At 42.6% G+C, this 14,332-nt stretch overlaps 1 protein-coding gene across 4 annotated transcripts in view; it reads right to left on the reverse strand.

The window, feature by feature from the left end:
* Window positions 1-14,332, reverse strand: part of ttk (ttk protein kinase) — a 73,508-nt gene that overhangs the window by 10,509 nt on the left and 48,667 nt on the right. For 3 of the 4 annotated variants that reach the window (XM_070885574.1, XM_070885577.1, XM_070885576.1), the window contains exons 18-21: window positions 11,925-12,002; window positions 8,601-8,777; window positions 6,604-6,694; window positions 90-187 (exon numbers count right to left, since the gene is read on the reverse strand). In XM_070885574.1, the coding sequence (XP_070741675.1) occupies window positions 90-187; window positions 6,604-6,694; window positions 8,601-8,777; window positions 11,925-12,002 (444 nt within the window). Of the gene's footprint in view, window positions 1-89; window positions 188-6,603; window positions 6,695-8,600; window positions 8,778-11,924; window positions 12,003-14,332 lie in introns of those variants that run through there. The other variant, XM_070885578.1, reaches the window with a different exon arrangement.

The following is a 14,332-nucleotide window of genomic DNA, read 5'->3' on the forward strand; positions in this document are numbered from 1 at the left end:
TGCTTCCTACTGAAAAGAAGTAGACAGTTAATTTCAAAATAATTATCTACAAATCCAAAATATGAAATGAAAGTCTGGATATGACTTACTCTAGTTGCCCTTGTGATGCTGTTTGGAGAATTCAAAGCTACCAACTGGCTTAAGATGTGATGCATTTCTTTTCTGGATGCCTTGTTGGGTTCCACTGCTACACAAAATAAAGCATTCCATTGTAAAGTCCAACACACAAACAGTTTAGCCAAATAGAGGATTGTTCTTTATAAAGTGGCACTCTCTCAGGTATAATCAGGAGCCTCCCATATTTTCTCCCCAGCCATTGTGTAGCTCAACAAGTACACCTTTAAGTAGGAAATTCCTTTAAACATTTCATGTTCATTCTTAATTCCCATTTTATTTGGCACTTAAAGATTAACTAAGGTTTTAATGACTTTTTACAATTAATTTTCAGAAAGATCTTTAAATTCCCTGTTCCTGTGCAGAGCTCATAGAAACATAGAAAATAGGTGGAGGAGCAGGCCAGTCGGCCCTTAGAGCCTGCACCGCCATTCAATATCATAGCTGATCATGCAACCTCAGTAACCCCACCCCTGGCTTCTCTCCATACCCCCTGATCCCTTTAGCCGTAAGGGCCACATCTAACTCCCTTTTGAATATATTTAACTAACTGGCCCCAAAAACTTTCTACAGTAGAGAATTCCACAGGTTCACAACTCTCTGGGTGAAGAAGTTTCTCCTCATCTCGGTCCTATATGGCTTACCCCTTATCTTTAGACTGTGACCCCTGGTTCTGGACTTCCCCAACATCAAGAACATTCTTCCTGCATCCATCAGTCCCATCAGAATTTTGTAAGTTTCTAGGAGATCCCCTCTCAATCTTCTAAATTCCAGTGAGTATAAGCCTAGTCGATCCAGTCTTTCCTCATATGTCAGTCCTGCCACCCCAGGAATCAGTCTGGTGAACCTTCGCTGCACTCCCTCAATAGCAAGCACATCCTTCCTCAGATTCGGAGACCAAAACTGCACACAATGTTCAAGGTGTGGTCTCACCAAGGCCCTGTACAACTGCAGTAAAACCTCCCTGTTCCTATACTTAAATCTTCTCGCTATGAAGTCATTTGCTTTCTTTACTGCCTGCTGTATCTGCATGCCTACCTTCAATGACTGAAGTACCATGACACCCAGGTCTCTTTGCACCTCCCCTTTTACTAATCTGTCACCATTCAGATAATAATCTGCCTTCCTGTTTTTGCCACCAAAGTGGGTGACCTCACATTTATCCACATTATACTGCATCTGCCCATTCACCTAACTTGTCCAAGTCCCCCTGCAGCCTCTTAGCATCCTCCTCGCAGCTCGCACTGCCACCCAGCTTAGTGTCATCTGCAAACTTGGAGATATTACATTCAATTCCTTCGTCTAAATCATTAATGTATATTGTAAATAGCTGGGGTCCCAGCACTGAACCCTGCGGCAGCCCACTAGTCACTGCCTGCCCATCTGAAAAGGACCCGTTTATTCCCACTCTTTGCTTCCTGTCTGCCAACCGGTTCTCTATCCACATCAATACATTACCCCCAATATCACGTGCCTTAATTTTGCACACTAATTTCTTGTGTGGGACCTTGTCAAAAGCCTTTTGAAAGTCCAAATACACCACATCCACTGGTTCTCCCTTATCCACTCTACTAAATACATCCTCAAAAAACTCTAGATTTGTCAAGCATGATTTTCCTTTCATGAATCCATGCTGACTTGGACTTATCCCGTCACTGCTTTCCAGATGCGCTGCTATTACATCTTTAATAATTGATTCCAACATTTTCCCCACCAACACTGTCAGGCTAACCGGTCTATAATTCCCTGTTTTCTCTCTCCCTCCTTTTTTAAAAAGTGGGGTTACATTAGCTACCCTCCAATCCATAGGAACTGATCCAGAATCCATGGAATGTTGGAAAATGACCAATTTCTAGGGCACTTCCTTAAGTACTCTGGGATGCAGACTATCGGCCTTCAGTCCCTTAAATTTCCTTAACACCATTTCTTGACATAAGAATTTCCCTCAGTTTCCCCTTCTCGCTAGACCCTCGGTCCCCTAGTATTTTCGGGAGGTTATTCATGTCTTCCTTAGTGAAGCCAGAACCAAAGTATTTGTTCAATTTGTCTGCCATTTCCTTGTTCCGCATTATGAATTCACCTGATTCTGACTGCAAGGGACCTACATTAGTCTTTACTAATCTTTTTCTCTTCACATATCTATAGAAGCTTTTGCAGTCAGTTTTTATATTCCCAGCAAGCTTACTCTCATACTCTATTTTCCCCCTCCTAATTAAACCCTTAGTTGTCCTCTGCTGAATTCTAAATTTCTCCCAGTCCTCATGTTTATTGCTTTTTCTGGCCAAGTTATATGCCTCTTCTTTAGATTTAACACTTTCCCTAATTTCCCTTGTTAGCCACGGTTGAACCACCTTCCCTTTTTTATTCTTACGCCACACAGGGATGTACAATTGTTGTAGTTTATCCATGTGATCTTTAAATGTCTGCAATTGCCTATCCACCGTCAACCCTTTAAGTATCATTCTCCAGTCTATCCTAGCCACTTCACATCTCATACTGTCAAAGTTTCCTTTCTTTAAGTTCAGGACCATAGTCTCTGAATTAATTGTGTCACTCTCCATCTTAATGAAGAATTCTACCATATTATTATGGTCACTCTTCCCCAAGGGGCCCTGCACGACCAGATTGCTAATTAATCCTCTCTCGTTACGCAAGACCCAGTCTAGGATGGCCTGCTCTCTAGTTGGTTCCTCGACATATTGGTCCAGAAAACCATCCCTTATACACTCCAGGAAATCCTCCCCTTCTTTCCCCGATCAATTAAACTTTGTATTTTCCGTAGGAATGATGCTAGTGACGTTTGACAATTCTTTAGAGGAAAGATGCATTTCCAAGCTAGACAGCCTATTGAGAACAAAAAGATTAAGGGTACACTGGAAAAGACCTACTGGTCCATCTCCCCTACAGCATCACAATACATACATGCCTACCCACCCAGATCCATGTAATCTCCTCGGAGAGGCTAAAAAAAAACAGATTTCCTACACTACGACAGTGACTACACTTCAACTATCTGTAAAGTGTTTTGGGACAGCCCGAGGTCGGGCAAGGCATGACATAAATGTTAGTCTCTCTTAGAAAAATCCAGGCAAATTAATTACAAAAAAAAAACTGAAAAATTACTCTCCAACCCCCTTAGGCGATTGAAATTAACCCAGGTAATCCTGGTTTATGTTACAGGGTACCTAACTCTTGGATGAGGGGATCTTTATGATACTTAGGGGGTTGACTGTGGATGGGCAATGGCAGACATTTAGAGACCGCATGGATGAATTACAACAATTGTACATTCCTGTCTGGCGTAAAAATAAAAAAGGGAAGGTGGTTCAACCGTGGCTATCTAGGGAAATCAGGGATAGTATTAAAGCCAAGGAAGTGGCATACAAATTGGCCAGAAATAGCAGCAAACCTGGGGACTGGGAGAAATTTAGAACTCAGCAAAGGAGGACAAAGGGTTTGATTATGGCAGGGAAAATGGAGTACGAGAAGAAGCTTGCAGGGAACATTAAGGTGGATTGCAAAAGTTTCTATAGGTATGTAAAGAGAAAAAGGTTGGTAAAGACAAATGTAGGTCCCCTGCAGTCAGAATCAGGGGAAGTCATAACGGGGAACAAAGAAATGGCAGACCAATTGAACAAGTACTTTGGTTCGGTATTCACTAAGGAGGACACAAACAACCTTCCGGATATAAAAGGGGTCAGAGGGTCTAGTAAGGAGGGGGAACTGAGGGAAATCTTTATTAATCGGGAAATTGTGTTGGGGAAATTGATGGGATTGAACGCCGATAAATCCCCAGGGCCTGATGGACTGCATCCCAGAGTACTTAAGGAGGTGGCCTTGGAAATAGCGGATGCATTGACAGTCATTTTCCAACATTCCATTGACTCTGGATCAGTTCCTATGGAGTGGAGGGTAGCCAATGTAACCCCACTTTTTAAAAAAGATGGGAGAGAGAAAACAGGGAATTATAGACCGGTCAGCCTGACCTCAGTAGTGGGTAAAATGATGGAATCAATTATTAAGGATGTCATAGCAGTGCATCTGGAAAATGGTGACATGATAGGTCCAAGTCAGCATGGATTTGTGAAAGGGAAATCATGCTTGACAAATCTTCTGGAATTTTTTGAGGATGTTTCCAGTAAAGTGGCCAAAGGAGAACCAGTTGATGTGGTATATTTGGACTTTCAGAAGGCTTTCGACAAGGTCCCACACAAGAGATTAATGTGCAAAGTTAAAGCACATGGGATTGGGGGTAGTGTGCTGACGTGGATTGAGAACTGGTTGTCAGACAGGAAGCAAAGAGTAGGAGTAAACGGGTACTTTTCAGAATGGCAGGCAGTGACTAGTGGGGTGCCGCAAGGTTCTGTGCTGGGGCCCCAGCTGTTTACATTGTACATTAATGATTTAGACGAGGGGATTAAATGCAGTATCTCCAAATTTGCGGATGACACTAAGTTGGGTGGCAGTGTGAGCTGCTATTAGGCTGCAGAGTGACTTGGATAGGTTAGGTGAGTGGGCAAATGCATGGCAGATGAAGTATAATGTGGATAAATGTGAGGTTATCCACTTTGGTGGTAAAAACAGAGACAGACTATTATCTGAATGGTGACAGATTAGGAAAAGGGAAGGTGCAACGAGACCTGGGTGTCATGGTACATCAGTCATTGAAGGTTAGCATGCAGGTACAGCAGGCGGTTAAGAAAGCAAATGGCATGTTGGCCTTCATAGCGAGGGGATTTGAATACAGGGGCAGGGAGGTGTTGCTACAGTTGTACAGGGCCTTGGTGAGGCCACACCTGGAGTATTGTGTACAGTTTTGGTCTCCTAACTTGAGGAAGGACATTCTTGCTATTGAGGGAATGCAGCGAAGATTCACCAGACTGATTCCCGGGATGGCGGGACTGACCTATCAAGAAAGACTGGATCAACTGGGCTTGTATTCACTGGAGTTCAGAAGAATGAGAGGGGACCTCATAGAAACGTTTAAAATTCTTGACGGGTTTAGACAGGTTAAATGCAGGAAGAATGTTCCCAATGTTGGGGAAGTCCAGAACCAGGGGTCACAGTCTGAGGATAAGGGGTAAGCCATTTAGGACCGAGATGAGGAGAAACTTCTTCATCTAGAGAGTGGTGAACCTGTGGAATTCTCTACCACAGAAAGTAGTTGAGGCCAATTCACTAAATATATTCAAAAGGGAATTAGATGAAGTCCTTACTACTCGGGGGATCAAGGGTTATGGCGAGAAAGCAGGAAGGGGGTACTGAAGTTTCATGTTCAGCCATGAACTCATTGAATGGCGGTGCAGGCTAGAAGGGCTGAATGGCCTGCTCCTGCACCTATTTTCTATGTTTCTATCTCCACTCTAGCCAGAAACAGGTCCAGCTCTCCCTTGAAACAATACATCGAATCAGCATTCATCACAAGCCGGAAACCATTCGAGGTCCAGGGGAAAAGAAACACCGCCCAACATCCAAGTTGCTTCTGCCCATACACAACTTGGAAACATGACCCTGGTCCTCCCGAACCTATCCAGTTGAAATAATTGGTCTATATAAACACAATTATGTCCCTTCCTTATTTTATAAACCTCAATCAAATTAGCTCCAAGTCTATACTTCTCTAAAATATAGAAACCAAGCTTGTTTAGCCTATCTGAGTATCTAATTTGTTTTAAACATGGAAATCTTGTAGCACCCTTTCCAAAGCCTCAATATCTCCCACCATGAAGAGACCAAAACTGGGCGTAGTATTTTAACTGAGGCCTAACCAAGTCCTTGTACGAAGACAAAATGGTATGCTTCTTTTTTCATGGCTTCCATGTGCTTTAATTTGCTCTTTAAAAACTTTCCTTTTATATTCTGCATCAGTTTCAACCCCACCCAGTAGAGCTGACCAATTGACCTGTGCCAAATATTCTATAGTCATTTTATTAAAGTTATTCCTTTTGAAATCTGGAACTAATTGTAGTTTTTCAGCAATTTTGTTTCTACCAGACAAATGAAACCTCATGAAACTGTGGTCACTGTTTCCTAATTGTTCTCCCACATGGAGGCCTGATACCAAGTTAGGCTCGCTATTAAACTATAGATTTTGTACATGACTGCCCCTGCTTTCCACTTTGACATGTTGACGTAGAGAAATATTCAAGATCATAAAATCTTACAGCACAGGTGGTGACCATTTGACCCATCATTCCTATTCCAGATTTTTGAAAGAGCTATTCAATTAGTCCCACTCCCCTGCTCTTTCCCCATAGCCCTTCAAGTTTTTCCTATTCAAGTATATATCCAATTCCCTTTTAAAAGCTACTATTGAATTGGCTTCCACCATCCTTTCAGGCAGTGCATTCCAGACCATAACTCTGTAAAAAAAAAAATTACCCTCAGTTTCTCTATGGCTCCATTTGCAATTATCTGCAAATATGTGCCCTCTGGTTACAGAAGAGTGTTCAATTCATTGGAAAGTCAATTTGAGGTTACATGACCTACCTGACTGCTGCTGAACTTGGAGATGTATGTAGGGATGATCGAGCAGTGCTGCAATCGATATCCTTTCCTTAGGGTTCCTCATCAAGCATTTCTATTTATTAAAATAAGCTTCAACTCAGCAAGAGACCACACTACACAATATTTAGTCACATTAAATACACGAAGGAACTTTCACATTTAAAGTCATGATATCAAATACAAGCTTCACCAACTTTGTGCAGTTACAAATTTTACGTAGTGAATTAAAGAACCACTACATTGTCGACTTTTATTTTTTCTCAATTAATAAATTGTTTAAACATGGACTATTACTGCACCATTCAGAAGAGTACATATATTGCAGTATGGAGTTAAATTTATTTTTTCTTTTCTCTCCAGTGAATAACAGATGCCAGACTCAAACTCAGGCAGTTACATCTTAGAACCATGGACTTTTACAGGACAAAAGGAGGCCATTTGATCCATTGCATTGGTGCTGATTCTTTGCTTCAAACCTAAACCCATTACCCCACACGATGTCCTCCCCAGCATCAAATATTTCCTGGCTCACCACCACTTTCTCAAGGGCTACTTCCCAGGAACAATTTTTTAAATTTTTTTTTAAAGTATCTACTTTTCTCTTAAAATATTCAAAGATTTCTGCTTTAACTTCTCCCACTGGCAAATCATTTCAACAACCCATTTTGCATGAGGAAATGCCTCCTAAGCCCCCTCCTCATGCTAAGGACTCCAATCTGCAAAAATAGTCTTTCTCGATTCACCATATAAAAACCTTTTCATTTTAAAAACCTCAATTCCCCCAGTCTTTTCTGCTTTGGTGGAAAATCCCACTATCTCAAATATCTCCTCGACTAAGCTTCTCATCCAAGGTGTCATCATGGTAAATATACAGATAGCTCTCCATTGCTTTAAAGTCCTTCCTATAAAGAGGGACACATAACTGAACAATGACTTGACTTGTGCATGGAAATAAAGATATATGGTAACAGAGTAGGCACATGGGATTAGGACTACTGCTCATTTGGAGGATAAACAACATGGACTTGTTGGGCCAAATGGCCTGTTTCAGCATTGTAATTGCAAAGTAATTCATCGAAAATTAGTATGTAACCAGTTATAACAGGAAAACTCAAAAGAGGCAAACACTTTAGTAACTGGTCACAAAATAATTGCAGGTTTCCGACACCTGGTAGTGGTGTGAAGCAGTCTCAATTCTCTTTTCACTCCATTCCCAACTCTGGTAGGCATGTTGTTTTTCATTTGATGGGAAGGCAAGTTTAATTTCATTTCTAAAATATATAGATCAGTGAATTTTTATTTTACGTCTTTTTTTCAGCCTTCAGCTGCCACTCTCAAAGCCACAAGTTAGCCCTCCTCCACCATTCCACCGAGCTCCCTGACTGTAGTCCACTCATCCCTACTTGGGATTGGACGTCACCAAGATGCAGGTTGCTGACTGGAGTGCAGGCAGGTACAGCAGGAGCGCCAAGATTGCAGAGAGACATGATCGGGGCCCAGGAGAGGCGTGAGTTCGGGGCCCAGGAGAGGCGCGGGCCCAGGGGCAGCACGGGCCAGCCCACACTGTGATATGTGTGCACCCTAGGCCCATGCAGCAAAGCTGGTCTCAGTTGTCTTGGTTAATCCTTGCCACTGGACCAAGACCAAGCTCTGTCAAGCCCGTGTGGTGGCTAGTGTGCAACGGCCACCACGTTAAAAAGATCCACGCACAGGCATCTTCCACCCTTCAATATGCAGTTCGGGACCTTAAATATTAGGTCCTTCATTGAAACACCTGTGAACTCATTCCTTTTTGGCATGGAAGCAAGTCATCCTCGATTCAAGGGACTGCCCAAGACGATGACAACTTGGGGGAGGAAGAGTGTCTCACACACACAGGTTTTCTTGTGTTCACTGTTCTCTCCTTTACTTAGGTTTGATATGCAAGATGAGAAATTAAAATAAAATGTTGTTTTAAACAATGATAGAAAATTGCATACCTTCAGTACATCAAAAAGATCCTTTTCTGCAATAGCAGGGAATTTAATTTCATAGCTTATGTCTGTAATAGCCTGTAGCTTGCTGATCTGGTTTGTAAGGTGTTGAAATGGAGTCTTCCCATAAGTCATGTAGTACAAGATACAGCCAAGGGACCACACATCACTCTTTGGACTTATCTGTAATGAAGTGCACAATGAAATTTGAAGTCTTCTGCTGTGCCATGGGTAGATACTTTTAGTAAGGCACCAAAGAATAGATATAGATGTTCTAAGCCAATAACCTGTTAAAAGTTGTGTGAAAAAAATTAGAGCTAAAATGGTCAATACTTGAAAATTAATATTTTCCTTTTACTTTCAAGGACAATACCCATAACCAAAGGCAAATGGTGCATTGCATATCTGCTAACCTGAATCATAGGCTTGCATTTTAGAGAATGGCATTGAAATAGCAGGAATAGTGGCTCAATCTTTGAGCTATCCATCGAGAATACAACCCAAGAGCCTAATTACCTGTAGCCTTCAGCAAACTTGCTACTCTACATGGCTCTCAGCCTCCATTCATATATCATCATTATTGCCTCTCCCAAGAGATCACATGACTCCGGTTGGAGTGGAGTGTAGAATGTTTCAGTAATAAGGGGTGTCGCAGTTGTGTGAGGCGAACTGGTTGGGCTGGGTGCTCTTTACCTTTCTGTCATTGTTCATAGGTTTATATGTAACCTTCAGGACTGCTGACTGAGGGCCGAGCGGCTTTGTCAGCCGGCGTGGACACGATGGGCCGAAATGGCCTCCTTCTGCACTGTAAATTTCTATGTTTCTATGTTACCCAGGAATGAAATGTTGAGAAACAAATTCGGTGCCACTTTCTTTTATCTATGCATTCAATTTTTATCTTTACTAGTTTTAAAGTTGAGAATATGTAGCAAGATGCATCAGTTGGAGTTAGATATCTGCGTTGGGAATTTCCTTGGGGCTTCTCCCACTCTGCTGCTGTAATTTCAGTAGAGCGGAGAAGCCCCAAAATATCTGATGCTGGTACCTGTAATTAGTAATGCCGAGTAGAATAAATGGAGTTTATACACTGAGGGTTGTGCTCCTTTTTGGTAGCAATGGGAAGTTTTGGACGTTGACATCAGTGCAGTGGCGCTACTGGGATTTGGCACCAGTTCGAGGGAGATGATTCCTTTGGTTTGGCATCACTCTGGAAGGAAAACTTTGGGCGAAGCAGAACTGGGGTGGATTCCTAGCATCTGTCAATAATGAGGGGAGAGGTATGGCATGAACTTGATAGCACAACATGGGTTAGGAGCATCTCAATTAAGGTAGCCATGCTTTTTAATTTTCCAAGCGATCTCTGCTAAACATGAAAATTGATGTAGATTTTCACCTTCACTGCCCGAGCAGTAATCTGGCAGACGGATCGCCCGTCTTATCGTACCCACTGAAATCATCGGAATAAAAATCAGGCAGAGTGTACAAAGTGCAGGTAATCTGCCCACTCGATTACTGTTCTGGTGGTAAAGACGACAACCTAACCTTGGTGTTTTGCAGTTGGTTTCTGGAAGTGCTTCTTTGTTCAATCAATATCAGTGTCTCAGATGTCAGAAAATGTAAACATTGTAATCAGTAACAACAAAATACGGATGATAATCATTAGAGGCTTTATGAATTCTCAAATTAGAATGACAATGCCTCTCAGCCTAAAACTTTTGAAACCAAAAGCTGAAACAGGTATGATCAGTACAGATTTTGTTAGTTAATTTAGCTAGCTAAATGCTAAAGATGCATCCTGGGGAAATTGCACATTACACATGCTCCGACCGCAGGACCTCCCTTCAGCCAACAGTCAGAAGTCTGGGAGAAAAAGATCAAGTCCAAGCTCAAGATTTTGGAGAGATTGAAGCCCACAACTAAAAATTTTGAAGGTAGCATTAAAAAGCATGTAATTGAAAAATAGCACGCTAGTAAGAGTATTGTTTTGTTTAACACTTCATTTTGTACATTAGAAATTTCAAGCAGCGAAAATAGAGCAGACTATTTTCAAAAACGCATTGAGTGATTCAATCGGTACATTAAAAAGTGTGAGCAAAATACTTATATAGGATTTTCCCTTATAAATGCTTATATAGGAAGATTCCGTTATAAATGCTGACAAAATTGATAAATATATGTCCATAAGAACTGAAAGCCGTATGAAATATTTTTAATGTACTCGCATTGCTCATGGTGCATTGGAAGGTAGCAGGAAAGGGCTGCTGAGTAATTGGGGGTGGGTTGCATTAGCAAGAGACCATGAGGATTAGGCTGGTGAAAAAGGATTTGAAGCAGCAATTGGACTGTTTTTCAAATGTAGATTAAAATAATATTGATTTTTTTTCATATTGTTTTGTATAGCATTGCCCATGGTAAGTCATAGAATATGATCGATGTATTGCACGTCTCTGACATTAGGGTTACTGGTCATCATTGATTTTCCTTTGCTGGTTGTCTCTTCTGGTTTCTTAGGTTTATTTTCTTCTCTTTCTGCCATTTGTTATTTTGCTTTCTATCCCTCTCGTTGATGGGCAATGTGGGCACAGGTGGAAAGAGTGAAGTGTAATGGCTGGTGGAGGAATCCAGCTGGAGTTGGGAGTGATTAGTGGGTTCCTGGTTGATGAGAGGTTTTCCCTAACTTCCCAGAACACATTTGCTCCAGATATCTATTTTTCACTTGTGCTTAGCATCACTACCTGATGCTTGTGTACTCTCTTCTGCTCCCCATCTGTACACTCACTTCCCTCGTAACCTGATGCTTCTTTGTGACGCATCCACCCTTACCCGCCTCCAAATTCATCTTCCATTGCTACTTCCACCCCCTTTCCCCATGTACTTTATTTTATGTTCCCAACCTCTTCTATTCTCCATCCCGCTACTCACAAAACCACTTCCCCTGCATACTCACACCCCAGTTGCGCTGCCAAACTCCCTTCCCACTTAACTCACAAATATCCCTTCCTCAATAGAACTTCACCGTTGCTTAATTCCTAACCCCATGGCTCTACAAGTCACAATCCTCATTCCCCTCTCGACATTCCTCCCTCCCTCACCATGGCAGACTGTGGAGTGCTCTTTGCCAGCCTGTTCTTTCGCAAGTGCAGCCTGCGATACTTCACAAGCCTCAATTATTCTTTCTGGTAAACCAGCAGCTTAATTCTCAGAACACCAGAACGACATCTGATTCTTCTCGTGTTTATAGCTGTAACTCATTCGATGCAGCAAAATTTAAATTCAAGTACATATACTAAAGCTATCCTAATATATAACATACTTAAACACGGTTCTTACCTTTGACTTTGGTTTGTTTTCACCATTGGAGAACGTATCTTTAATAGTCTCGGGTGCCATGAAATTTAACGTGCCCACCTGAAAGGCAAATAAGGTGAGTATTCAGATATTGGTATACTGATCAGGTTACAGAAAAATATTGGTTCATTGTTATCTAATTGTAAAAGTTAATTCTTTGGTTTAGGAGGAAGAGACACTCCATTGGCTTGAGTCATACGTAGAAAAGGAAGTTGGTTGTTGTTGAAGGTCAATCATCTCAGCCTCAGGGTATCACTGCAGGAGTTCCTCAGGGCAGTATCCTAGGCCTAACCATCTTCAGCTGCTTCATCAATGACCTTCCTTCCATCACAAGATCAGAAGTGGGGATGTTCTGATGCTTGTACATTTGCAACTCCTCAGATAATGTAGTCCGTGCCCAAATGCAGCAAGACATGGGCAACGTTCATGCTTGGGCTGATAAGTGGCAACATTCACACCACATAAATGCCAGGTAATGACCATCTCCATGACATTCAACAGCATTACCATCAAAGCTCCCACCATCAATATCCTGGGGTCACCATTGATCAGAAACTTAACTGAATCAGCCACATAAATACTGCGGCTACAAGAGCAGGTCAGAGGCTGGGTATTCTGGGCAGAGTGACACACCTCCTGACTCACCAAAGCTGTTCCACCAGCTACAAGGGACAAGTCAGGGTTTTTTTTTTTTTTAATGTTTTTATTTGTTCCAGGAATCGCTGCCAAGGCCAGCATTTATTGCCCCATCCCTTATTGACCTCGAGAAGGTGGTGGTGAGCCGGCTTCCTGAACCGCAGCAGTCCTTATGGTGAAGTTACTTCCACAGTGCTGTTAAGGAGATCCAGGACCCAGTGACGATAAAGGAACGACGATATATTTCTTAGTCAAGATTGTGTGTAGCTTGGAGGGGAACTTGCAGGTGATGGTGCTCTTATGCGCCTGCTGCCCTTGTCCTTCTAGGTGATAGAGGTCACAGGTTTGGGAGGTGCTGTTGAAGAAGTTGTGGTGAATTGCTGCAGTGCATCTTAGACATGGTACACACTGCAGCCATGGTGTACCAGTAGTGGAGGGAATGAATGTTTATGGTGGTGGATGGTGTGCCAATCAAGTGGGGTTGCTCTGTCCTGGATGGTGTTGAGCTTCTTGAGTGTTGCTGGAGCTGGAGCCAACTTGAGGAAGGACATTCTTGCTATTGAGGGAGTGCAGCGAAGGTTCACCAGACTGATTCCCGGGATGGCGGGACTGACCTATCAAGAAAGACTGGATCAACTGGGCTTGTATTCACTGGAGTTCAGAAGAATGAGAGGGGACCTCATAGAAACGTTTAAAACTCTGATGGGTTCAGACAGGTTAGATGCAGGAAGAATGTTCCCAATGTTGGGGAAGTCCAGAACCAGGGGTCACAGTCCAAGGGTAAGGGGTAAGCCATTTAGGACCGAGATGAGGAGAAACTTCTTCACCCAGAGAGTGGTGAACCTGTGGAATTCTCTACCACAGAAAGTTGTTGAGGCCAATTCACTAAATATATTCAAAAAGGAGTTAGATGAAGTCCTTACTACTAGGGGAATCAAGGGGTATGGCGAGAAAGCAGGAATGGGGTACTGAAGTTGCATGTTCAGCCATGAACTCATTGAATGGCGGTGCAGGCTCGAAGGGCCGAATGGCCTATTCCTGCACCTATTTTCTATGCACTCATCCAGGCAAGTGGAGAGTATTCCATCACACTCCTGACTTGTGCCTTGTAGATGGTGGAAAGGTTTTGGGGAGTCAGGTGTTGAGGCACACACCTCAGAATACCCAGCCTCTGACCCACTCTTGTTGCTACAGTATTTATGTGGCTGCTCCAGTTAAGTTTCTGGTTAATGGTGACCCCCAGGGTGTTGATGGTGGGGGATTCGGCAATGGGAATGCCTTTGAATATTCATGGGGAGGTGGTTAGACTCTCGCTTGTTGAGATGGTTATTGCCTGGCACTTGTGTGGCACGAATGTTACTTGCCACTTATCAGGCCAAGCCTGAATGTCATCCAGGTCTTGCTGCGTGCAGGCATGGACTGCTTCATTTTCTGAGGAGTTAACACTGTGCAACCAAATCTGGAAAAGCTGCTGGCCGATATGGTGTTTACCCAGAATTCTTAAAAGCACTGGGAACCATAAGCGAAGAGATGGTTTGACCTCCTTCTTCTGAGGTAATGGCAACTGGTAAAATTCCACCTATTTGGAGGGGAACTAAAATAATTGTCCACCTGAAGCAGGGGAAGAATGCTTGTGAAACCTCCAGCTACCGCTCGATCTCTTTACTTTACACTTGTTCTAAAGTGCTGGAGAGCCTATTACTCCATAGACTACCTCCCATCATCGAGCCAACCATTGCCAAGGAGCAAACAGG

Source organism: Pristiophorus japonicus, chromosome 7 (assembly GCF_044704955.1).
Source record: "Pristiophorus japonicus isolate sPriJap1 chromosome 7, sPriJap1.hap1, whole genome shotgun sequence".
Lineage (NCBI taxonomy): Eukaryota > Metazoa > Chordata > Chondrichthyes > Pristiophoridae > Pristiophorus > Pristiophorus japonicus.